Source organism: Protopterus annectens, chromosome 1.part1, assembly GCF_019279795.1.
Source record: "Protopterus annectens isolate FY-2018-M chromosome 1.part1, PAN1.0, whole genome shotgun sequence".
Classification (NCBI taxonomy): Eukaryota; Metazoa; Chordata; order Ceratodontiformes; family Protopteridae; genus Protopterus; species Protopterus annectens.
This window is the reverse complement of record NC_056726.1, coordinates 351000052-351026033: the sequence shown is the minus strand read 5'-3', so window position 1 is coordinate 351026033 and position 25982 is coordinate 351000052. Positions and strand designations below refer to the sequence as shown.

Genomic DNA, 25982 nt, shown 5'->3' with positions numbered 1-25982 from the left:
TATCCTTAATGAATATGGAAACACCTCTGCCTTTGGTGTTTAGGTCCAGGTTACATGGCCGAAAAGTGTGGTATGAGTTGTAGCCTGGTAGTGCAGGGGCGCTCTCTGGAGCCTTGAACCAGGTCTCAGTCACTGCATAGATATCGATGTTCTCTATTTTAAAGGAGTACAACAGGTTTCTCTAATGTATTCCTCAACTTCACGGCCCTTTTCCTCCCTATTTACATTGTCCTCTGTAAAGCAACAACAATAAAGCATTTAAAATTTTTGTAATTCCCCTTACTTCTGTAACAGAAGCCTACCTTCTCATACTGTGATGGTTTCAATTACAAAATGATTCTCTCACGTTTGAATAAAGCTTGCTGGAGTCGCCGAATTACTGACATCATCGAGGCCAGGCAGTGCAGGTACCTTTTTTTTTTTTTTAATCAGTTCCATCCCCCAAAGTGACATCACTACAGCCGTCATCTGATTCTAACTAAAATAATAAGACCCACCCATTCTGTGACGTCATGGCTCCCTTGTCCTTCCCCCAGCCTGAGTGCTGTTCATTTTATTCAGTAGTAGTGTAGTAACACCGATGTTTGGAAACACAGAAATTTGGTATGCATACTTGTACATTCTGCACGGCAAATGATGCTTAGGTGGTGTATCGCTTGCATACTTCTCTGTTGTATTTGCACCAGATACTGCTAGTGTGCAGTGCGGGAATAGAAAGATTAAAACATTACCCTGGTATCAGAGGTGGCAGTGCAACATATTCATAGTGGCTTAACATGAGAGTATTTCTAAGCAAGCACCATGTGAAACCTGAACAAGCACCTAGAATTATTCAGTGCAGCTTCCACACCTTAAGTCTGAAAATGAATTCACATACTCACATGAACAGGAGTAGCTGCATATTGATGGCTAAAGGTGTATGGGCATGTCTGGTGGTTACTACACTGTAAAACTGGTATGTAATGGTGGAGATATTTGGAAGGCATGAGCAAACACACCAGTATATTAAAGCCATAGCACCAACTGAACTGGAGGCTGGTAAATATATTTAGTAAGGGATTTTGTCCATGCACAAATATTTCAACAGTGATTCTTTGCAGTGGCATCCATTATCTGATTCAAGGTAAGTTAACCTTGATGTCCTTTATTTAAAAAAAAAATCAGTAAAAAATTTACTTTGTTATAAGTGACTTCTGGACACAATAAAAAGGAAGGGGAAATATAGCAATGTGGTTTGTATGTACAAAGACAAATCCAGGGACACTGCAAAAGTTTTTTTTTTTTTTTTGCAAACCAACCAGTGGAGTAAAAACATATGAAGGCAAACACTGCATACCAACACACTTTGCACATGTAAATCTCAATTTTTAACAAGGTGGAAGCATGAAGTGATACCTTAACACTTAAATTAATAAACTAGTTAATAGTATAAATGTTTTATTATTTAGTTCCTTGGTGCAAGACCTTACTGGATGTGATTGCAGTCAAGTAAGGCCATGGCTGTAGTGCAGCAAAAAAATGTCCCCTCTAACAAAGGAAATGCTAGAGCAAAGATTAAATTACATGAGTCAAGCACCCTGCTGAGATCTGCCAATCAGTGGAATTACCAGGCCAAATTAACCTCAGGACTTTGACAGCTAGGGAAGCTAAGTGTTATGGGGGAGGGGAGAAGTAAATGGACTGGAATTCATTGTCTCACAAATTAGTGCCATTTAAACTAAATTAGAAAAAAAGGCAGCAGTAAACAGCACTTTGAGTGTGTTCTGTGGCATTTGCACTGTTTCTGTTTTAAGTAGTCATCCAGCAGCAGGGAGTGTTACTTACACTGTTCTATTTTACTCAGTACTTTGTACGCATGCAACATCTATGAAATGACAGGAACTTTAGGCAAACAGAGGCCTGCATGATGTAAAATTTTTGAGCCAAACAATGATTTCTGGGATACTGGATGGCAACCTGATTTATCCAAACCACGTCAATATGCCAGCCTCCAGGTGGTCAGAGTCTGGAATTACATATAAAAATATTTAAAATCCTGTAAATAATCCCAGAGTGCTGTTAAAGTGTAGGAAACATCATGCCATGACGTTTTAAACATGTTTTTTGAGTCTGTGGGTGCGGTACTCCTTTAAGGAGTGCCTTGAGTGAGTGCATTTTGAGATTTAGACTTCTAGCATTGAGTAGCATTACCCTCAGTTTTTGCTTGCCTGTTCTGTTACGCTGGTGAATTTGTTATTTGAATCTTGCCTAAAAAAGGCACTATAGGGGAAGCAAGAGCCTTAGCCAGTATCCGGAATCCCAGGGGCGGCAGGTGTAGGCCATCTGTGGCAAAGCATCGTGGTCTATTGACCATGTCATCCCAAGCAGAAAGATACTGGATCCCCCTAGAATGACACCAGAAGCTTAGCCACTTGTTGAAGTCAATCATTTTGTCCTTGTACTGCGGTATAATTCTGGGCGATGGCAGAATGCTAGTCATACCTGCCTGGGCTACAAGATCAGAGAGATCTTCCATGCCTGTTTTCATGTAGTCCAGGGAGGTACATCTCAGGTCATTCACACCAACATGGACAATGACAGAGTCATATTTGTACTTGTTGTGGAGTGACCTGAGTGCGTGGGTTATGTGGCAGATCCTGGCACCTGACAGGCAGCCGAAAGTAACCTTTTCCTTGTTTAGCTTGGTAAGTGGGACATCAGTGTGCCTGACTACAGAGTCACCTATATATATCTATGGAGTCGAGAAGTGGATCCTAATGGCATACAAGGTCTTGCAGTCTTTCTCTCTCTGGACTAAGGTGTCACTAACCGTTTTCCCAAATAAGGTGGAACCATCGTAGGAGGTGTTCATGAAAGATGCCCTAAAGGGCTCCGAAAAGGTATAAAGCAGGAGCCAAGCATGTCACCTAATGGCCACGCCTGTTCCCGCTGACCTAGAGGTGCCCTCGACAGCATGCGAGAGGAGTCTCAAGGATTTATTGGAGATAGACATAAAGTGGCCATGTAGGAAGAAAAAGCATTCTTCTCTGCTAACATGGACCCTGGGGCAGACTCAGCGACCTTTTTAACCAGGTCCTTCTGCAGTCCGATTATAAGTGCCAAGTAATTCAGAGCATGCAAGGCGAAGGTGGCTGATGCATAGGCCTGCTTCGCAAAATGATCCATCACCCAAGACTCTCTGTCTAGAGGATGAACTGAAGAGCATGAGCTCTTTTTTTGGTGGCCACCACAACCACCATGGCATCGACCGGGTACCTCTTGAACCAGTGTTGCCTATCTGAAGGCACACGGAGTACCTTGTCCGGGCGCCTGGGGATAAGCTCAACTGTATCCAGTTCCTTACATGCGGTAGAAGAAATCTGGTCCACTAGAGGATCAGAGGAAGGGGACATCCAGAAGGTATAGGGTTCTGCACCAAACACCTCCAGGAATACCAACTCGTATGGGTTACGTTTCTGGGTAGACCACCCACTGTGCTGCAGAAGGATCTCCATGACGTCTCCAAAGGAGATATCCTCCGGAGGTGATCGGAGGGGGACCCTCTGGCTGTGATCGGGGGGAACCCTCACCTTCCTCCAAGTCTGTATCGTCCATGAAGAACTCCAGTGGGGAGTCCAACTGCCTCCTTTTGCACGTTTGCTTCTGAGGGGGCTCCGAGGGGGGAATTCTGGTAAGGACTCTGAAGCTTCAGGTAGTTCCCATGCAGGAACATCCAGGAGGGGAGTAGTGACAGGCTGTCTCTGAGGGGTAGGATGGTGGACTGCAGGCCAGAAAAAGAGGGAGGCAGGATAGACTCAGAGGAGGAAAACGTCAAGGATCCTTAAGGAGCTGAAAGAACCCTTTCCACCACCAAAAAAGGGAGAGGGCAAGCAGATTCCAGAGGATGGCATGGTCAAGGTCAGATCTGCTGCCTCCTGCGTCGAGGGAGGAGCTGGAGCCAAGCATCCCGGCGCCGAGGCTCCAAGAGGAAAGGCAGACTCTGAAAGCCTGAAATTCGATGCCATTCCCTCAGACCCAATGCTGAGACTATGGCTCAGAGTCTGTTGGCTCCGAAAATGTCAGAGCCAAACCACTCAGGGCAGCGGTTGGCATCAAGGTACCAAGACCCACTGCCACCGACCCCCTTGACAACGGGAAACCTCTGACCCAATGACTCCAAAACTGGAGGTTGGATCAGAGAAGGAGTAATGGGGAGAAACATTGACTGCATACTCCCACCCCCAGAGGGGTAAGGAGCAGGCAAGACTCCCAATCAAATCTGGGCCCGAATAAATTTGTGCATCATCCTGTCCACCTCTACTTCAAATAAACTCCAAGAGGACCAGATGGAAGAAGCCAACAACCCGGGCCTGGAGTGGTGCCAAGGGGAGGGAAAGAGGGGGGACGGAACCCAGGAAGCCTCCAGCTCCGGTGAAAAATGAGGCGACCAGAGTCAAGAAGAGCTCCATGTCAGATCTGGCCAGGGCTTGGCCGAGGAAGAGCTTTCAGGGACCACTTCCTAGACCGATCCCACTCCTTAGTACTGGCCTTCTTCCTGTCCCTGGGCTTCTTGGTGGGAGTCCCAAAAGCCGGGACAGAAGAAGGGGTAGAGGCCTGAGGAGGAAGGCGGCCCTTAAGAATCAACTTGTTCCTCCTGTCGATCAAAGTGAGGCTGTTGAAGCCCACACAGTGCAGGAGGAGTCCAGGTTAGGCGCACCTAGGGAGACTATGCACAAAGTGTGGCGATCAGAATGGGGAACCTTGGTGCCCACTTCCTGAAACTTGGCTTGGGGATATCGGCCATGGCAACAGGACAGGACACACACTACACACTCACTCACCACAAGGCAAGAAAAGAGAGAGGAAAAGAGTTTTTTTTTTTTAACCGACGGCATGCTCACTGGGATAGGGTAGGGTACAGGCAAGAAAAGACGATAAGATACCCACAAAGGAAAAGAAAAAGGATAGGAAAAAAGACCAAAATTAACGACTTACCTTTCTTGGAACTGAGGAATCACGCTGCTGTTCTGACGAGCGGCAAACGAGATCTGAGGGGAGGATGGAGACAGGGGCATTATGGGTAGTGGAGGAGCTTGGACTTTGGATCTGATACTGGAGTATGCAGCCGAGTCGGAGCCATCACGGATCAGAGTCCCTCACGTTAAAGAACAATAGAAAACAACTTCAGATCAACAATTTTATGAGAAACAGACCAAAATTATGAGGCAAAAATCTGGACATTCTGTGAAAATCTGTACAGTTGAGAGGTATGCTGGACAGACTTTAAATACTGCTCTTATAAACTTAAAGTCAATAAGGTTGCCATTAGGTTTACATACCGCTCACCCACAGTAGATCAATGTTATGCTGTTAAGCAGAAGATATATACACACACACACATATATATATATATATATATATATATATATATATTTATTATTACTTTTTTGTTTTTTTTGGGGGGGTAATTATTGACAATTGTCTTTTTATTGTACTTTGGAGCTTTTCTACCTGGGTCTCGGCTGAACCTGGACTACTAGTCTAGTCTGGCCTCCCCTTTAAACAAATGTCAAATAAATAAATAAATATTATGCACTTTATTATGTGTGCGTAATGGCTGGTCCGTGGAAAACTGTCTTACATGAAACAGGTCCTTGGTCCAAAAAAGTTTAGAGACCGCTGTCTTACACCACTCTCCATCATTCTTGTCTTTAATTCTTACTTGTTTTCATAAGAAAAAAAGATACCTCCTTTTTCTTAATTTTTAACAAAATCATTGCCTAAAGAACAGATTTTTAACTTTCCTTTGGTTTTAATAAAAAGATTCAAACAAAAAACTAAATACATTTTCAGAATAATCCTATCTGCTATTAAATTAGAACAAACACAAATATATATATATATATACATCTTCAAAAAATTAAGTTTGACCCACCAGAGAGGAATAGTGGCCCCAAATCTATAACTGCAACCACAAGCATTTACCTAACCTAAAATTAAGGTTACCCATGTTGAAGTGCATGCTACAGCCTAAGTTTCCAGTTACATCAATTGGTTTCTGTTCTTTTATTACCATTATTCCCCTCTCAGATTTGAAAAACAGTTCTATGCTTTCAGAAAACATTTCCCTTTAGCCATAAGAAAATGTGTACTTGCTATCTTTAAATAAAATAATCTGTACACTGTTCTATTAAATGCAATAAAAGCATTTTAAAACTGCTAGATAGGCTATTTATTATTCATGCCCCCATAACTTCAGACTATTTTCACTGAAGTGCTCACACTGTACCTTTAAATTTTGCTTTTTGTTTGAATCTCCATGCAAAAGTAGTCAGTAATGAATCTTTGTAAACGTCACTGAAAACTAAATGTACAACTGCCTTCAGATGCAGACTTCTTGACTTTCACTGAGCATCTGCTAATAGAAAAAAAAACAAGCTAATATCTTTGCAAATGTAAGAAACTTAGCATTTTTCATGGTTCTGATAATTATATCTTATTTTTGAAACTTACTTGCTTACAAAAAAACTTGTTTATAGCTTAAGCTAGGGGCATTAATCTAGACATTTACCCTTCCCTTTGGATCATTATTGTTCTGTTAATGTTGTCAAATGTTTGCCTCCCATCCGTACAACCAAACTGATGCATAGCTAACAGCTTTGGCAACAGTTTTGCACTATTTTTAACTAGCATAGCCATAAACACTTTAGAATATCTGTTAAAAATTGAAAATAGTATATATAAAGTTGGATCTGACAGTTCTTAGGTCTTTATCCTCTTTGGGTAATACAGCCACTGCAGCTTTCTTCAGCTCTCTACTGAAATACTGGCAACTCAATGTTGAATGCCGATAGAAAGCAAAAAAAAAAAGACTGAAAACCCAGAAAAGCAGCAAGTCTCAAAGATCACTCCTCTCTTTCAATCTTTTATTTTTTCAGGGCAGCAAGATCCAACGCACCCCCAGACTTATACATACCAACCTCCAGACTTCCATACCTTGGAGAAAAGGGAATATTTCTGGAAAATGCCATCCTGGACTTAGTATATGTAAGACAGTTTATTGGTCATTCAGTTTCAGTGTTTCGGGACTCAGTGTAGTGGATCCCAACATTTCAAGTGGTTAGCCTTTGTTCAAAAATGCTGGTGCATCCCTCGCCTTTTAAATACTATTAAACAAAATCTCCCAGATTTTTATGACTTTCTTTCCCCCAAATTCCAAACTTCAACAGGAATACCATCTATTTCTGGAAACTTCTCTGTAGATTGATTATACATCACTGCTTTTATCTCATTTTCTCCTATCTTATCTATTAGTTGCTGAGCCTCATCCTCCTCCAACTTTGGCATAATTACGTTTTCCATAAATTTCTCCATTTATGCTCTCTTTCTTGGTTTCCACATTCTTCTCCTTTATACAATTTTTATAAAATTTTCAAAATACCTCGAATACTTCTCTAGTATCTTTACTCCTTTCCTTGTCATAGGCTCCCTGTGTTTGGAGAAAACCCTTTCTACTTTCTGTTGCATAAGTCATTGTGTATAAGGCTTTTGTGCTCTACAGCCATTATTAAAAATAGTTGCTCATTGGCCATCTTTAAAAATTAATGCATTTTATTCAAGTAGTCCCTTATTTTCTCTTTAGTACTTTGCAGTTGCTTTTCCTCTTGTTCTCACATATTCAACGTATTCTAAAATACTTTACTCTTTTTGTCAGCCCCTCTTAATAATCCATATTACTTCTTGTTTATATCCTTCTCCTCACTAGATATTCCTTCTGAAGAAATTTCTATCTTCTCTAATAACTCACAAATAATTTGCACTACCTATTCTTTAAATTCAGCTCTTTTTAACATGTAGGTGATAAAGCTCCAGTGTCCCATTTTTACTTCATTAATCTGCACTTTGATGTTAGTTTTTATCGGTGTATGATTTGAAATAGTTATCTAAGGTATGCTGAAGCTTTCAAAAAAATGAACATGTTCCTGTGAAACAATTTCTATAAAGTTCTGTCCAATTACTGTACCTTGGCAAATAATATGGAAATTCTGTCTTGAGTTCCTACTAAAGAATTAACATGTTCCAAACAAAGATGTTATGGCCTTACCATAACGTTCCATCTGTGCTGTCTATCTTCATTCATTCTTCATGAATGGGACTCAGTTCTGACCCCTTGGAACCGGCTCGACTGTTATACAGTTCGTACCAGCTAAAAATTCTTGAGCTAAGGCTCTACCCACAATGCCCCTCTCCCTATTACCTCAGATCGAGTTTGGAACCAAAGTATAGGAAAACAGAAACACTGTCTAAGGCTAACCCTACAAACCTCCTAAACAAAGGTCCAATCCTCCAGAAGTCCTTTGGAAGGGGGCAAGATTGTGGGATGCCAAGAATGAATGAAGACTGACAACAGATGGAATGTTACGGTAAAGACGTAACTTTTTTTATCTGATGATGTCAATCTTCATTCATTCTTGACAAATGGGACAGAGTGCCCCAGCTATGTTAGATCCTGCGTGGCCCTAAGGAAGTACATTCCTGAGCATCATAGAGCCAAAGGATGCACTTCACCTGGAGACCATATCCAATTTGTAATGAGTGATAAAGGTATGGGGGTGGCCCATGTTGCGGCTGCACATATTTCTTCCATAGAGGCCTTGGAATGGAAAACAGCTAAAGTGGATACAGATCTGGTGGAATGCATTCTAACTGGCACAGGCAGCTTGAGTTTCTTAGGATTGTAGATAAAGATAACACAATCCCGAAGCCATCTTGACAAGGTAACTTTGGAGACCAGTTTACCCAAAGTGGGACCTGAGAAGGATATAAACAGTTGATCTGATTTTCTAAATAGTTTGGTTCTGTCCAGGTAGAAATGCAACTGTCTGTGAACATCCAGAAGATGCAAGCAGTATTCACCTTTATTTGAAAAATTTGGAAAGAAGACCGACAAATCTATAGTCTGATTAATATTAGATTCTGAGACCACTTTAGGAAGAAAGTACGGATTGGTTCTTAATGACACCCTATCCTTGTGAAAAAAATCATATAAGGGTGCTTCACACACAAAAGTTATACTTCAGAAACTCTCCAGGCAGAAGTGATGGCCACCAGAAAAAGCGTTTTCCATGACAGGAATTTGAGATCAGAAGTAGCTGCTAGATTAAAGGTAGTAGGAATAAAGATTGTAGTACTAAGGTCAAATCCCAAGGAGCCACAGAATCCTTGAATGGGGTTTTAGACGTAAAGCACTTTTCAGAAATGTTTTTCAGAAATGGTGAGAAATCAGGTATGGTTATCAAAATCATTGCGAAAATTGGAGATGGCTGCTAATTGGACTTTGATGGTGGAAGTAGAAGCATCTAGTTCAAAAAGTGAAGCCAGGAATTCCAAGACCTTGTCAACCACTGCTGAAAAGGGGTTTGTATTATTCAAACAGGCCCAGACTGAGAATCTCTTCCATTTGATAAGACAAAGTTTCCTAGTGGAGGATTGATTAGAAGCCAGAAGAATTTTTTGCACAAAAGAAGGTTATCTGTTCTACCTGGCAATAATGGAACTGGATATATCAAGCAGTCAGCTTGAGATTGTAGAGATTGGGATGCACCAATCCCTGCCGGGTCGAGAATCTACGGATGGTGAACCAGGTGAGGCCAAAGGAAGGGGGGACCAGATTTGATGGGGCCAATAGCGTGAAATGAGGATCACTTTGCTTCTCAACCTTTGGGCTTTCCTCAAAAATGGGGAGGATCAGCAGAACAGGGGGAAAGACAAAGTAGTCCCGGGGGCCAATTATGGAGGAGTGCGTCTCTAAGGGACTCCCTGTGCAGGGGAATTAGGGCAAAACAGCTGCTGCATTTTTTGTTCATTGGGGAGGACCGTCAGAATTGGGCATCTTTCTACAACAATCCAGACACTGTTTAAATCTTGATGGGGTAAAGAAAAGTCAAACATATGCACTAAAGGATAAAAAGGAGAGATAATAATTCTCTATTACTTAAAAGAGAAGAAGGTTTGACAGATTATATAGGAATAAAGTACAATAAAGTCACTTAGTTGGAAAGTATCGACTGAAGCGTCTCATTTTCAGAGCAGGAAAGGAGATCTGAGGTAATGGGGAGGAGGGCTTTGTGGATAGAGCCTTAGCTTGATAGTTTTTGGCTGGCACGAGCTGTATAACTGCCGAGTTTGTTCAAAGAAGTCAGAACAGAGTTCCATTCGTCAAGAAAGAATGAAGGTTGACAACATCAGATTAAATATTTTCATACATTTCTTCAGAAATCTATCCTATTTTGCAATACTTTCCCTACCAGTTCCCCGATACATCCTTGCTATTGTAAATCAAGTTTTAATCACCATCCTTAAGTTACATACTGTGCTGAAAGCAGATCATGTCTCCCAAAGATTTCTTAAGATTCATAACTGGAGGTTTTGGTGGAATATAAATACATGGCAGCATAATCCTTCTCCCTTGACAGCAGCTCCTTACTACAACAAATCCACCACTATTGTATTTTTTGTTTGCTTGTCCTCTATGACTAATGCAGTCACTCTAACAATTGGTATTACTACTCCCCTTTCATTTGACCAGGATATTCTGCTGAATATCTATCCTGAAATCCTTTCTTTGTTAAATTCATATGCTCATTTCTTTCCAGATATGTTTCCTGCAGTACTATTTGCACTATGAATGTCTTGATATAATTCAGATTTATTTCCTTTCTGTCTACACCTGTAAGGCTATTTACATTCTAAGATAATATGGATACAGTAGCTATTATGATAACAAGCTACTGCTCCCTCTTATTAGACATGATAGTTTTTTGTCTTACATACACACACACACTACTGTTTGGCAGGCTGATCTTTTCTACAACTGTTTCTTCTCGTCTGCACTTGATGCTATGTCACATTTGTCTAGGTTTTTTCCTTTAATGAAAACCATCAAAGGAAAATTAATCTCATTTTCAGAACACCTCTATCCCCTATTAACTTAAAACACACACGATTATGTACATTCTAAACTAATGAAGTTTAGCCCTCCAGATAATAAGTGTCCCACATTGACAGCTGCACCCACAGGCATTACTTAATCTAAAATTAAGGATATTCATGCTGAAGTGCACATTACAGCCTGTGTTCCCACTTACACTGTTTGCTGTCTGTTCTTTTCTCATCTCTAGTCCCGCCCAGATGTGAGAAATGGCCTGTATGCTTTAAGAAAACATTATCTTTCAACATTAAGAAAAAGTGCACTGGTTATCATTAAATAAAATTAAACTGTGCATTGTTCTATTAAATGCATTCATATCCTAATGCTGCTGTGGAATCTCTCTCTTATTCATTTCCTATAATTTAAAACTGTATTTTTTCAGTGAACTGCTTACCATCATACCACTTATATTCACTACTTCTAGTAAAGTTGGTTTAGACTATGATTTCAATTTTCTAGCAAATGCTTTTTTGGCAGCCACCATAATAAGATTCAGCAAGGCCTTACTATGTTTATGTAATTCTGATTCTGTGTCATAGCTCAGAAAAAACATTTCCCTAGTTACAATATACTCATTCAGTATCGCTGACAGAGTTGTCTGCAGGGGATCTTTAAAGCCTGCTAACTCATTACAATCCCAGAAAATATGTTCGCAATTACCTTTCTTCCCCATCATACCTTCAACATTTGCTGCCTACCTGAAGAAAAATTCTCATCTATGTAGACATTTCCAAGCAAAAATCCTAAATCTTCTATAAATGTAATCAGTTTTGAGGAGACCCAAACCTCCTTTAGAATGAGGAATATATAATCTTGGTATACACTAATTTTATGTCAAACAGATCCAATACATTTTGGAGCTAGTCACCCGAAAACTATAATTTAGAACAGGAAGATCAAATTAGTTTACAGCTTGGGCTTTGCCCCTAGATGTCAGGGCTGTTTTCGGTATTAATTTTAGTCTTCTAAATTACTCCTTACTGAGTTTTGTTTGCATTTGTTCATGTTTTGTCAATCCTTTGTCAGTTCTCAAGTACTTATACACTCCCTCCTGCTCAAGTTCCTTTATATAATATTCCGATTCAAGACTGATATTTTCTTGGTGCGACAGATTTCCTTCTTTAAATTTTGCTTTTGCACAAAAACAAATTGCATAGGAAAAAAAATGGGAACTGTGGGAACAATACATACAGGGGAGGAATGTGGTTTAAAAGAATGTAGGATTTGAATGCGCTATGTAATGTTTGACTGACGATGATTAGGTAGATAAGCAATGTATAATGTTTTCAATTAAAATTATGTCAATATGGTTTGTTTTCATTTATATAAATACATGATTGCCTAGGTCATAAGTGATTTTTTCTAAACATCTTTATTAAATTTTGACACATGACAAAGGCAATCTTACATTTACATAAATGAAAAACATACAAAATAATACTACTTTAGCTGCAAACAGTTTACATCACATACACCCTTGAAACAACTATAGTTGCAAACATTATACAATAAACCTTCCAGTCACAGTCAGTTAAAAGTTATATGGCTCACTCAAATCCTGCCTCTTAAACCTTATTCCTGCTCTACATATATTGTTCCCACAATTCTCATTTTTCCTATTAGGTTTGCTCCTTCCCTTTTCTAAAGATCCCAATTCCATTTTTTTACCTCTGTTACTATATTCACTGCTTCTAGTAAAAGTTGGCCTAGACTTTGATTTCCATTTTCTAGTAACTGCTTTTTTAGCAGCCACCATAATTAGACTCAGCAAGGCTTTACTGTGTCTAGGCAATTCTGATTTTGTATCATAGCTAAAAAAAAATCAACTCCCCAGTCAGTCCAATCCGCTCACTCAGCATGTCGACAGAGTGGCCTGCAGGGAATCCCTGAAGTCTGCCAGCTCATTAGACTCCCAAAAAATATGTTCCCGGCTACCTCTTTCTTGCCTGTCACACCTCCAACATTTGCTATCCACCTGAGGAAACATTTTTTGGAGTCTACTCGGGGTATAAACATAGCTATGTAAACACATCAGGCAAAGATCCTAAATCTTCTAGATTTTGCTGCATATTTGAGAGATATACACATACCTCCACTGTCTCTTTGTGAATTGCTTATCCAATCTCTCTTCCCAATCCTTTCTACGCTCCTCTGATTGATTCATATCATTACCGTGCAATATTTTATACACTTTACTAATTATTCCTTTTTTAATGGCAGCTTCTGTTCTAGACTCTATTAAAAACTCTACCAGTGCTGGTCTTTCATTTAGGAGTCCCCTGATTCCTTCTCTTTGCCTACACTCTGATATCAGTCTTTGATAGGGAAGGAAATATCTTACCTGCAGTCCAAATAAATTCTTGGCCTCTTCCCATTCTATTACCTTTCCCTTTCTAGTTATTTGCTCCAATACCTTTGCTCCATTGCCAGTTTTCTCCAATAAATTCCAGTCCCCTCTTGCCTATTATCTGTTTCCCTGACCACAATCATCCCTATCCGCAAAATCTCTTTTCCCCATTCTTGTGCTAGTTTGGTTCTTAGAATACTCCCTGCTATTTTATGAATATAATACTCCTTAAGAGTATGCATCCAAAATCCCAATCTCTCCTTATTTTTTGAGCTTCCTCCCTGTGTCAGCAACAATCCTTTCAACTTTGAATTACAGTTTTCTGCTTGTCCTCTGTATAACGAGTCTTAACAGTGTTTCTCTAAAATACCTCCTTAAATTAGGTAGTCCTAGTCCACCTTGTTCCATTTGTAAAAATCAGCTTATCTCACTTGACCCTTGCTGTTTTCCCTTCCCAGATAAAATCCTTCAACTCTTTTTAATGCTATCCACAACTTCTCCTCCAGTTGATACAAATATGCCTGACCTGTGTATAAGACTAAAGGGACAAACATTTTAATGGCATGTATCTTAGTATCCATGTCCATGTAACAAAACTTCCAATTTCTCAATTTTTGTATGGTCTTCTGTTTGGTCTCTTCCCACATATCTTTAGCTGTCATCACAGAGTCATTATTAATCCATATTCCTAAATACTTCATTTTATCATGTCCCCATAAATATGGATATTGTTGGAAGAATCTGTGTATGGGTACATAATTTACTGCTATTACCTTTGTTTTAGCTTTTATTAATTTTGTATCCCAAGAAGATCTGAAACTGTCTTAAAATATTCCATAACACTGTAAAGAATAGTTGTGTAAAATCTTACCATAACCATAGATGTCCTTCTCTTCCATGTTGCAGTATTCATACTGTGGGATTTTCTGCCTCAGGCGACCCGATGTCGGCTCCTATACAAAAGCTTAAGCCTGGCTGCTGTAGGTGTGTGGGACGTCATACGCAGGGCCATAAACCAGGGTCTATAAATGTGATGTGTACACGCACAGACCTCAGAACATGAAGCCCAGGATAAGGTGTACAAAAGAACAAATATAGGCTAAAGAGCAAATGTCCCTGTCCAGGGGAGAGGCCAGCTGAAAAGTGTAAGTGAGCAGCTCATCAGAGGAGGAGGAAAAAGAGTCTTCCTCTTGAGTCTGAGGAAGAGAAATGCAACTGGCAGAGGCAGGCCTAGGACTAAGGGTAGGCAGAGCTGGAGTATGTGAGGCTGTGGACCGCAGGGCCATAAAGGCCTGAACAAGGGACTGGGAGAACATTTGCCAGGCTGGCTGGTCTTCCACTGGGGTAGACAAATGCCTGGTTTTCTGTTTTTTCTTCAGAGAAGGAGTCTTGGGAATAGTTTGAGAAGTCGAAGGCCTAGTGTCAGCCATCAGGCCTGTAGCCAAGGAGCCCTGTTCTGAAATTGACAGCAGCTGTCTGGGCAAGCCTGGCTCCCTCTCAACATCGGCAAAGGACGACGTCACAGAAACCTCTGCAGACGTGCCAACTGGAGAAGCTTGGGCAGCTTCTGACATGGTACCCTCCGAAGTCGCCATTTCTTCCAGATGTCCCTCAGCCTCTAGACCAGTAGCTGGTGGGACAGCCGACATTGGAGGCGCAGCAGTAGCAGACCTTGAAACCTTGGCCTTCTTTTTTGGCGGCTCCACCTTGATGGCCGGTTCAGTATCCATACTTACGGCCAGGCGTTTAAGTCGTTTGTTCTCAACAAACAATTTAAGGGCTGCCAGACAACTCCGTTGGGTCTTAGGGACAAACAATTGACAGATATTACAGGTCATATGGTCGTGGGACTGGCCTAAGCAGAAAACGTTTGTGTGCATCTTTGTGAGGAGTTTGCTGACTGCACTTACATCTTTCCCTTCTTAGATGATAATGACTATTAAAAGACCAACAACAACCTAAGCCCTTAACAAAAATAAAGAAGATTCCCCAACAGGGTACTTATCTGTATCATCTTCTGAAGCGTGGATCAGAACGAGCAAGCTGACGTTTGAATGTGGCAGAGAAGTTCTGAGGTCTGTGCATGTAGATATCATATTTATGGCCCTGCGTTTGATGTCCCATGCACCTGACAGCAACCAGGCCTAAGCTTTGGTAGATGAGCCGGACGTTCGGGTCACCTGAGACGGGGGAATCACACATGTGAGAATACTGCAACATGAGAAGAGAAGGACATCATAAGCTCTAAGTTGACAGCTACACAGACGGGCTAAAGTTAACCAAAAATACGGTTAGTCATGCTAAGATGCATGATACTGCCTGTGTTATTTGATTTTGTATACCTGTATAACTCTCCCATTTGAGAAAACACTTGAATACCTTCAGTAAACACTTTGTCCAAGCCATTTCTCTTTTCTGAATGGTCTTCTAGTGACATGCAAACCAGACATAAAACTGCTAAGGGTACCTTGTTTATCAGAAAAAAAAAGCCTTGCAATACTCAATATTCTTTCTCATTTTCATGCTTAGTAATAAACTAGTTACTGGATACTGCCTAGGGTTTTTACCCAGTCATTTCCCTATGCAAGCATGGGAAAAAGCACACTGAGTTTTCTTTTGTCATACTCGCTTAACCAGGCCTTTCTGCTCTCCCCCAATCTCCTCCCCTTGTCCTTTTTTTTTTGTTTTTTTCCATTGCAGTGCTTACATTTCTTAAAATTGAACAAAGAAAACGAGAGAAGGGTGAATAAGAAAAATCAAAAGCACCTGTTTATATTAGTATCCCCACTGCATTTAAAAAAACTGAGAGAACTTTACTTCAAGTCTAATTGGTTTTATATTATCTTTAAAGCTGGGAAACCCCTAATTGTTTTCAGGGAACATTATGTCCTAGCCAATTTCCCTGTTCTTTTTTCTTCTTTTCCATCAGCCAATCCCCTTCCATCAGACTGTCTCCAGTTTCTCTTTATCAGATTATCTCCATAGAGGCATGAAGACCAGCTGCAGAAATGCTACTTAGTATACATATACGCAAGTGCTAGAAAAGAAAGCCTTATAATTTTATTCAATATTCTTTTTCATTTACTTGCTGTCCCTCTTAAAACAGAGGCCCTTAATCAGTCTTTTCCCCATGCAAGAATGGCAACAAAACAAAACATTAATCTGAACTCTGTCATGCCCCTTTAACCAGCTTCCTTTTAAAAAAAAATTATTACATTGCCTATATTTCTCAAATCTGTGCAAGAAGGAAGAGAGAAGAGGGGAGAAAAATAAACAGCACCTGTTTACATTTCCAATTACACCCAAAAATAGCATGCAAAGAAAACTATGCAACACAAATACAATACTATTAAGATAAGAAAGTGTTTTCTTTACTTACAGTTAGCATTCTCCCCTTTCTTCCCCTCCCCAAAGCATTTTTCTGAACATTAATGACATGAAGTAGGGCATATACTTCAGTCCCTTACACAGCAAACCAATTCTGAAGAAGCCCAATATTTCCAGATTTTCTTGTGCTGTCAGATTTCACAAATATAACGGACTCTCGATTCTTCTAGTCAACTCTTGTGCTCCCTTCCTTCTCTCCATCTTCCATTGAAAAAACTGGAAAAGGTTTCACAGGTGCAGTCTCTCTGTGGCCTTCATTACCAGAGGAACAAGAAGCGGAGTCTCCTTCTGTTTCACAGCTCAGTTTTTGTTGAACAAACTTTTGTATTTCCTCCTTAGCATGCATTTCATAAAAAAATTATTTTGTCCCTCCCGGGAAGAATACAGTAAAGACAGCTGGATACAGCAGCTTGAATCTCACACCTGCATCTCAACAGTCTCTGAACAGATGAATGAATTTGCTGCTCTTCTGCCTGGTGTACAATGAGTAATCATTCTCCACAAATACTCTGCTCCTATTTTTAGTACTTTATCCTTCTGCCACAGTTTTGATAAAATTAACTCTTTCTGCTGGTAGGATTGCATCCTTCTATTAAAGGTCTAGGTTGCTTTCTTATAGCTAGATTTGGAGCATACACATAATGTGCCCATTCAACTAATAAATCCTGCTGTGGAATACCAGTCCAGTCGCTTATGTGTGCTTTCATAAATTTAATGCAGTCTGGTCCTTACAGCTTCGCTGGTATAGCTGAAACTCTCAGACTTTCCGTACATGCTCTGTCCTCTAATTCTATTACTTTTTTAAACATCTCTTCCTGAGAAGTCTCATATTCAGCTAGCCTTTTCTTCATTTCAACCTCTGATTTTGCAGCTTTATCATCTCATCTGAAAATCTGTTTAAATCTTCTTCCATTTATTCCAGCCTTTTGTTGTTTGTGTTGATATAATCTATCAGTATTCTGTTTATTTTAACCAGGTCTATATGGAGTTGTCTTGTATCATCCTGTAGGTTACTGGAAGTCATGTCTGAAGGTTGCATTACTTTTTGCTGAACAGCTGCAGAACTCTCCCTAGACCGTGTCTCTTCCTCATTTTTTGTAGCTGATTTTTTCCAGGTCTTCTGTATTTCTTCATTTTGCTGGCATCCAGACAGTGCACCCACCAGCCAGTCACTGAAATTCACTCATAAACACAAGGCTACTGGCCTTCTCCGCTGAGTTTCTATTTTCACACCGGAAGAGTTTGAAACAAGCTGTTACTCAGTGTGCAGCCATCTTGGAACTTCCTAATAAAGATGCTTCTTGTTAAAAAAAAAAAATGCCACTAGATGCTGTGAGAGATAACTAACCCAGCATATCCCCATTTCTGGGACAGGCTCCCCTTACCTCTCAAGCAGAGTACATCTATATTAACTTTTAAAACCAGCCTGGATGCCTGGAAGGGTAATCACATTTTTCAAAAGGGATATGTGGAAAAAGTATTCTTAATGGGGGACACTGTTAGCTTTCTACCATGTTAGGTAATGCAGTGAAACTTCTCAATGGTCTTCCTACAATTAAGCTTAGTAAAAACCTATTAGGTTGAGTATATGTTGCAAAGTTTACACAAATGGTAAAGGAACTGGGAGACTTCAAGTACAAGGAAAAACTAGAAACATGCAAACACCTAATGATTGAGAAAAGACATGCATGTATACAGATAATGCCTGCAAGAAAAACTTTTAAAAGTGAAATCAGAAAATACTTGACTGATGTTTGGAAGGTGACATAATGGTTAAGTATAACAGGGCTTGATTTTCACTAAGGGAAACTGTCTAAGCTTAAAATGGTCCACAAGGGCAGCTAGCCTAGTATTTACCTATAAACCTATGAGAAGGTGGTAGGACATTGGAATGCATTGCTGTATGAATGTTAGTGTGTAGTTTTGCAATGGGATCCAAATATACCCGACAGAATTGGGGAAAAGAACAGTGAGGGAAGATTTTCAAAAAATCATTACATTGCCTATGGAGTAATTAACAAATTAAAAAATGCTGTCAAAGTAGAGAGTGTCTTCTTACTTTCTGCAGTCGGAATCCACATAGTTTGCCTTGGATGATGTCCACAAGGTAAAAAAAAATTGAAGGAGCCAATTCCTGCAGCTGTTGAAGAACATACTTGGAAGAAGGGAATGATGTGACCTGGGAAGAGAAAGAAACAGTTGCAAATCAGTTACTACCAGGTAATTACAGTGTAACAACAAATAATGTGTGATAATATGCACATTTTAATTTATCTGAAGCTTTTACTTTCTCAAGTTGCAGTTATATCAAAGGACACAATAGTAGTAAACCAAGCATGATCAATCAAAACACAGGTGTGAAATAACTTATTACAATTTCCTGCAGAAAGATGCCCAGCCATCTGACCTGACTTCCACAACTCTGGACACACCGTCTACAGGCTGGTTTCCTCCCCACACCAGCTGCATCAGCTTGATGGCAGGCACAGAAAGGAGAACAGGCCTTGTCATCTTCATTTCCTTTTGGTGTTAGGAAAACAGATCATCCTCAATAAGTGTGTCTATGAGAGGTGCATGGGTAAGACCATCTTCTAGCTTGCAAGCAAAGAATGAAAATTTAAATACACTTCTTTTTAACCACCAAAGGAATGGAATGTACAAGGGGGAAAGTGTGAGGGAGTCTACACTGCAGTAGTGATCCCATTATTCGAATATTTATTACTATACAAGCAAAAAATGTCCGCATAGGTTTAATATTAAGCAAGCAAGAATGCCAGACATGGTGGGTGTTACACGGAAATAATGGATTGTCAGAGGGCTGTAGTGAGGCATCCTGATGCAGTAGGTAAAGGGCTTGACCACCCCTGAAAAGTCCATTATTTTCTTATAATGCCCACTCTGAAAAGCATTATTGTGTTTAAATAATTAGCTACCTATTAAATTGTTCTATATTTGTTTTGTGATTAGTATACATTGTTTTATATATTTTTGATGTAAAATAGTTCATCTAATGTTTCAAAGTTGCTGAAGGATATGTAGCTGTCAATAAAGGAAGTATTTTATAAATCCAAAATATTAAACTTATGTAAGCATTTAAAAACGCCCACACACATACATATATTTAAAAAATACTCATACCTTAACAGTTTCTGAAACAGAACAAAAATAAACTCAAATGCGCACATGCACGTGCGTGCGCACACACAAACACATGCGCGGGAGCATGTGTATATCCATGTCCATGTGCAGAAAGTCTCACACATGCAGATAAGCACAGAAACGCAAACAAATGTAACCAACACTTTACTGACTGGGTACTTCACAGATGTCTTACTGTAGCTGAACATTTAAAACTAGTTGACAAATGGTCTATCAGAAATTACTATCATTTACATTCTAATTATCTGACTTTTTGAAAAAGTACAATAATAAAATTAAAAAAAGGAAATGTAATATCGGAAGGGCTTGATTATAAAAAGGGTGCTACATAAGAATGGCAGAAAACACAATCTGAGATTAGCTTTGATTTGCACCAAGGCCCCACTAGACCCGAGAGAAAAAGAGGAGTTTTTTTAACCATGATCTATTCTATGATCAAGTTGATCCTTCCCTATCTGGTTTGTTTGTGTCTTTCGGCTTTTCCCGGTTAGGGGTCGCCACAGCAAAACTCCCGTCCGCTAATGATTGGCAGCAGATTTTTACATACTGGCTTGCTGGGCCTAACGCACAACCTTCAACAAAGGAACGCCCATTCACGCATGTCGCCACACAGAAGATGCTCTAACTGAGAATCGAACAGGCAACGTCTAACTGTGAGGCGACAACGCTACCGCAGCACCACCAGTAATGAAGCTAAAACCTCTGTGACAGACATAGACTTAGATTCTGTAATTGACAACAATAACATTCTAACAGGCTTTATTCTGAGACAGCATCAGGTCACCCTTTAACAAATGTGGATGAGGAAGGAAAGAGCAGTGGGCAGAAAACATAAAAACAAATCTATTTGAAGCTTTTGCAGCCACAATGAATGCAAGTAAAAGATTTAGGTAACTGCAAAAATTTGGTAATTAACATTTCTAATAAAGTTCTGAGTTAATGAAAATTAACTGAAATCTTTCCATACACTTTTGAACTTAAAAATCTGTTTCACTGACAATTCCAAACATGTATCTAGTTTTGATGCCATGCCCTTTAAGTGTGGAAAATCTCACTTTAACCACCCTTATAATTATGCAGTCTTTTGAAAGTTTGCTTATAAGGGACTTAAATTTTGAGAGAATATTTTTAAGGTCATGGAAGTAACATGAGTGAAGAACAAGGAAATACGTTGTATGAGCTTGAGAATGACTATTCTATAGTTGTCACGTTATCTGACAAAGGTGGAGCTCTGATTGCCTGGGACTGGGAGGATTACAACACTGAAGTTAAAAGACAGCCGAGAAATTCAATATATTATTGCAAGTAACCTTATGAGCCCAATTTTAACTTTGAAGAGAAAAAAACTGAGGAGTTTATTACTTACTGTGAAAAGTTAAGTGTTATTTCATTGGATTTAAAACACAAAATTACCCAGACTTCTTATATTTTACTTGAAATATATAAAGATCTTTTGGCACCTCCAGGCAGACCACATGTTTTGGGAAATAGCTCATTAAACTAAATCACATTGGGGATGCACAAGCCAGTGCATCTCTTCGTCCCAGTCCCAAGCCCGGATAAATGCGGAGGGTTGCGTCAGGAAGGGCATCCGGCGTAAAATTTTTCCAAATCATACATGCAGACAACAGTACAGATAATATACATACCAGATCGGTCGAGGCCTGGGTTAACAACGACTGCTACCAGTACTGTTGGCCAACAGGGTGCTGGCGGAAATTGGGCTACTGTTGGCCGAAGGAGGAGAAGAGGGGGAAGGCATGTCCAAAGGCAGGTAAAGGCTAGGACTGTGATAGTGAGGGTCGGGCTTTGAATTTTGGCAGTATGACTGGTATAGGGAGAGATCTAGCTGATATGATGGACACAAAGGAAGGTTGGTATGTTGTGTGTGTAAGAGACCAGATGGAAGGGGAGCAAGGCTAGGTGTATCGGAGCCAGTTTCAAATTGTTTTATCATGGTGTGGATGGGAGAAGAAATGGCGTAGGCATTACCCTGAAGGAACAGTATGCTAAGAATGTTTTGGAGGTGAAAAGAGTGTCAGAGTGATGTTTATGAAGCTGGAAATTGATGGTGTAATGATGAATGTTGTTAGTGCATATGCTCCACAAGTTGGGTGCGCGATGGATGAGAAAGAAAAATTTTGGAGTGAGTTGGATGAAATGGTGATGACTGTACCCAAGGGTGAGACACTGGTGATTGGAGCAGATTTCAATGGGCATGTTGGTGAATGGAACAGAGGGGATGAGGAAGTGATGGGTAGGTATGGTGTTAAGCAAAGGAATGCAGAAGGTCAGATGGTAGTGGATTTTGTGAAAAGGATGGATATGGCTGTGATGAATATGTACTTTAACAAGAGGGAGGAGCATAGGGTGACATACAAGAGTGGAGGAAGATGCACACAGGTGGATTATATCTTATATAGAAGGGCCAGTCTGAAGGAGATTGGAGACTGTAAAGTGGTGGCAGGGGAAAGTGTAGTTAGGCAGCATAGGATGGTGGTTTGTAGGATGACATTTGTGATCAAGAATAACAGGATGAGTGTGAGGGCAGCACCAAGAATCAAATGGTGGAAATTGAAAAAGGGTAACTGTGAAGTGATGTTCAGGAAAAGAGTTAAGACAGGCACTGGGTAGCAGTGAATAGTTGCCGAACAGCTGGGTAACTACAGCAGAGCTAGTAACAGAGATAGCTAGAAAGGTGCTTGGTGTGACATCTGAAAAGAGGAAGGAGGACAAGGAGACCTGGTGGTGAAATGAAGAAGTACAGGATACAGAGAAGGAGGTTGGCAAAGAAAAAGTGGGATTGTCAGAGAGATGAAGAAAGTAGACAAGAGTATAAGGAGATGAGATGCATGGCAAAGAGAGAGGTGGCGAAGGCTAAGGATAAGGCGTATGAAGAGTTGTATAAAAGGTTGGACACGAAGGAGGGAGAAAAGGACCTGTACCGATTGGCTAGACAGAGGGACCGAGTTAGTAAAGATGTGCAGCAGGTGAGGCTGATAAAGGATAATGAGGGAAACGTACTCACAAGCGAGGAGAGTGTGTTGAGCAGATGGAAAGAGTACTTTGAGGGGGTGATGAATGAAGAGAATGAGAGGGAGAGAAGATTGGATGATGTGCGGATAGTGAATCATGAAGTGCAGTGGATTAGCAAGGAGGAAGTAAGGATAGCTATGAAGAGGATGAAGAACGGAAAGGCTGTTCATCCAGATGACATACCTGTGGAAGCATGGAGGTGTTTAGGTAAAATGGCAGTTGAGTTTTTAACTAGATTGTTTAATGAAATCTTGGAAAGTGAGAGGATGCCTGAGGAATGGAGAAAAAGTGTTTTGGTACAGATTTCTAAGAATAAGGGTGATGTGCAGAGCTGTAGTAACTACATAGGGATTAAATTGATCAGTCACAGCATGAAGTTATGGGAAAGAGTAGTGGAAGCCAGGTTAAGAAGGGAGGTGATGATTAGTGATCAGCAGTATGGTTTCATGCCAGGAAAGTGCACTACAGATGTGATGTTTGCTCTGAGAGTGTTGATGGAGAAGTACAGAGAAGGTCAGAAGGAGTTGCATTGTGTCTTTGTGGATTTAGAGAAAGCATATGACAGGGTGCCTAGAGAGGAGTTGTGGTACTGTATGAGGAAGTCGGGAGTGTCAGAGAAGTATGTAAGAGTGGTACAGGATATGTACAAGAGTAGTGTGACAGTAGTGAGGTCTGCTGTGGGAGTGATGGATGCATTTAAGGTGGAGGGGGGATTACATCAAGGATCAGCTCTGAGCCCTTTCTTATTTGCAATGGTGATGGACAGGTTGACAGACGAGATCAGACAGGAGTCCCCGTGGACTATGATGTTTGCAGATGACATTGTGATCTGTAGTGAGAGCAGGGAACACGTGGAGGAGACCTTGGAGAGGTGGAAATATGCTCTAGAGAGAAGAGGAATGAAGGTCAGCAGGACTAAGACAGAATATATGTGTGTGAATGAGAGGGAGGATAGAGGAATGGTGAGGATGCAGGGAGTAGAGGTGGCAAAGGTGAATGAGTTTAAATACTTGGGATCAACAGTTCAGAGTAACGGTGAGTGTGGAAGAGGGGTGAAGAAGAGAGTACAGGCAGGATGGAGTGGGTGGAGAAGAGCATCAGGAGTGATTTGTGACAGACGAGTATCCGTAAGAGTGAAAGGGAAGGTCTACAAGACGGTAATGAGACCAGCTATGTTATATGGGTTGAAGACAGTGCATTGACAAAAAGGCAGGAGTCAGAGCTTGACGTGGCAGAGTTGAAGATGTTAAGATTTACACTGGGTGTGACAAGGATGGACAGGATTAGGGATAAGTATATTAGAGGGTCAGCCCAGGTTGAAAGGTTTTGAGACAAAGCCAGGGAGGCAAGATTACGTTGGTTTGAACATGTGCTGAGGAAGGATGCAGAGTATATTGGGAAAAAGATGCTAAGGATGAAGCTGCCAGGTAACAGGAAAAGAGGAAGGCCTATGATAAGGTTTATGGATGTGGTGAGAGAGGACATGCAAGTGGTTGATGTGACAGAGCAAGATGCAGAGGACAGGAAGAAATGGAAACAGTTGATGATCTGTGGCGACCCATAGCGGGAGCAGCCGAAAGAAGAAGATAGTCATTTTGTTTGGAAAAAATGTTTGAAGCCCTTATTGGAAGGTCTAACCTCCAAAATTAAGGATACCACAAACTTCATAGATCTAATCACTGATGTACAAGTCGACCAATCTTGCCTCTTATGTACGCTGCATGTAAACATTTTTGCTGTATTAGTATTCCTCATGAGGATGGATTGTTAGCAATTAACTTTTGGCTGGAAAATGTGCATAAATACTCCACTGAGTTTTATGACTTACTGCTACAACTTACTAAGTTGGATCTTAATAGGAATGTACTTTCTGTATAATAAAGAGCGTTATTTACAGTTTAAAGGGATTGCGATGAGTGCCGCATTTGCACCCAGTTATGCAGATCTGCTCATATTTATATGTTCACTCATTACAGCCTTAAAAGCTCAGTTTGTTATGCCTATATAGAAACAAGGGTAATCTACCAGTGTAGTACCTCACACTTAGTTCAGTGACTGGCACGCCAAATGCGTGGGGATATCGAGGAAGACTGACAGGCATGCTAATTCATATGTCACGTCATGTAAACTGCTAAATATTCACGCACACAACAAACTCCATTCTCGTAGAAAGCATTATTTTCCTTTTTCAGGGGGGCAAGCCCCCCTGCATCCCCTTGTGGGGGCGCTGCACCCCCCCCACACACACACACACGCTTCTTTTCAGATTTGGATGCCTTAAAGGCCAGGTGACCAGTTCAGCACTGATCAAGTGCTGTGCAACAGTGCTGCTAGCATCTTTGGGAAACATTTTCAGCTGTTAAAATGTAACAGTATCGTTTAGAGAAACAGTTTGGTTGTGTTAACTCTGCCCGATTGACTGATTGAAATGTGATGTACAACACGCATTTTAGTTTTATGTCCCTAATAAAATATTTAATTTTTTGGTACTGAATGTTTACAATAAAACATTGGGTTGCTTTCGGCACAGATGCTGAATATTAATTACATTGAATTCTGCCCACTGTTGAATAATCATGCTGCTGCTGCCTCCACAGGGCTGGAGGCATGTTTGGGGCGGTCTTTGCTACTGCGCATTCTGCGAGGTACTACACTGACAGATTACCAAACCAAGTTCAAGACTAACACGGATACGTTTTTGGCTTCTGTCAGTGGTCACCCACCCCACAAATTAAAATTAGACCCAAGGTCCCGTTCATGCGAACCAAGAGTATTTGTGGTTATACTCAAACACTGGACAAGGTAATGTGAGGCCAGTCAATGAACATATGAGGGAGGTTTCTAGAATGACTAGGAAGGACATTCTAACATATAAAGATCAGGCTCCACTAGTGAACCAAGATATTAGATTCATCTTAGCCTATGGCTCCAATACAGAGACATTGGTGTGTACTGCAATCAAACACAGCTTTTTTGAAAAACAGATGCCAGTTTACATATACAAGAGGTAAAAACCTTTCTCAACACTTTAACCACTTCAAGGTTTCTTGTAATCATAAGAGACATTCCTTGGCCTGCTCCTTT

The 25982-nt window shown here is 40.5% G+C and overlaps 1 protein-coding gene across 1 annotated transcript in view; it reads right to left on the bottom strand.

Moving 5' to 3' along the window:
* EMC1 (ER membrane protein complex subunit 1) overlaps positions 1-25982 on the bottom strand; it is a 1424536-nt gene that overhangs the window by 471430 nt on the left and 927124 nt on the right. The window contains exon 19 of the mRNA XM_044087063.1: positions 18763-18882. Coding sequence (XP_043942998.1) covers positions 18763-18882 — 120 coding nt within the window. The remainder of the gene's footprint in view (positions 1-18762; positions 18883-25982) is intronic.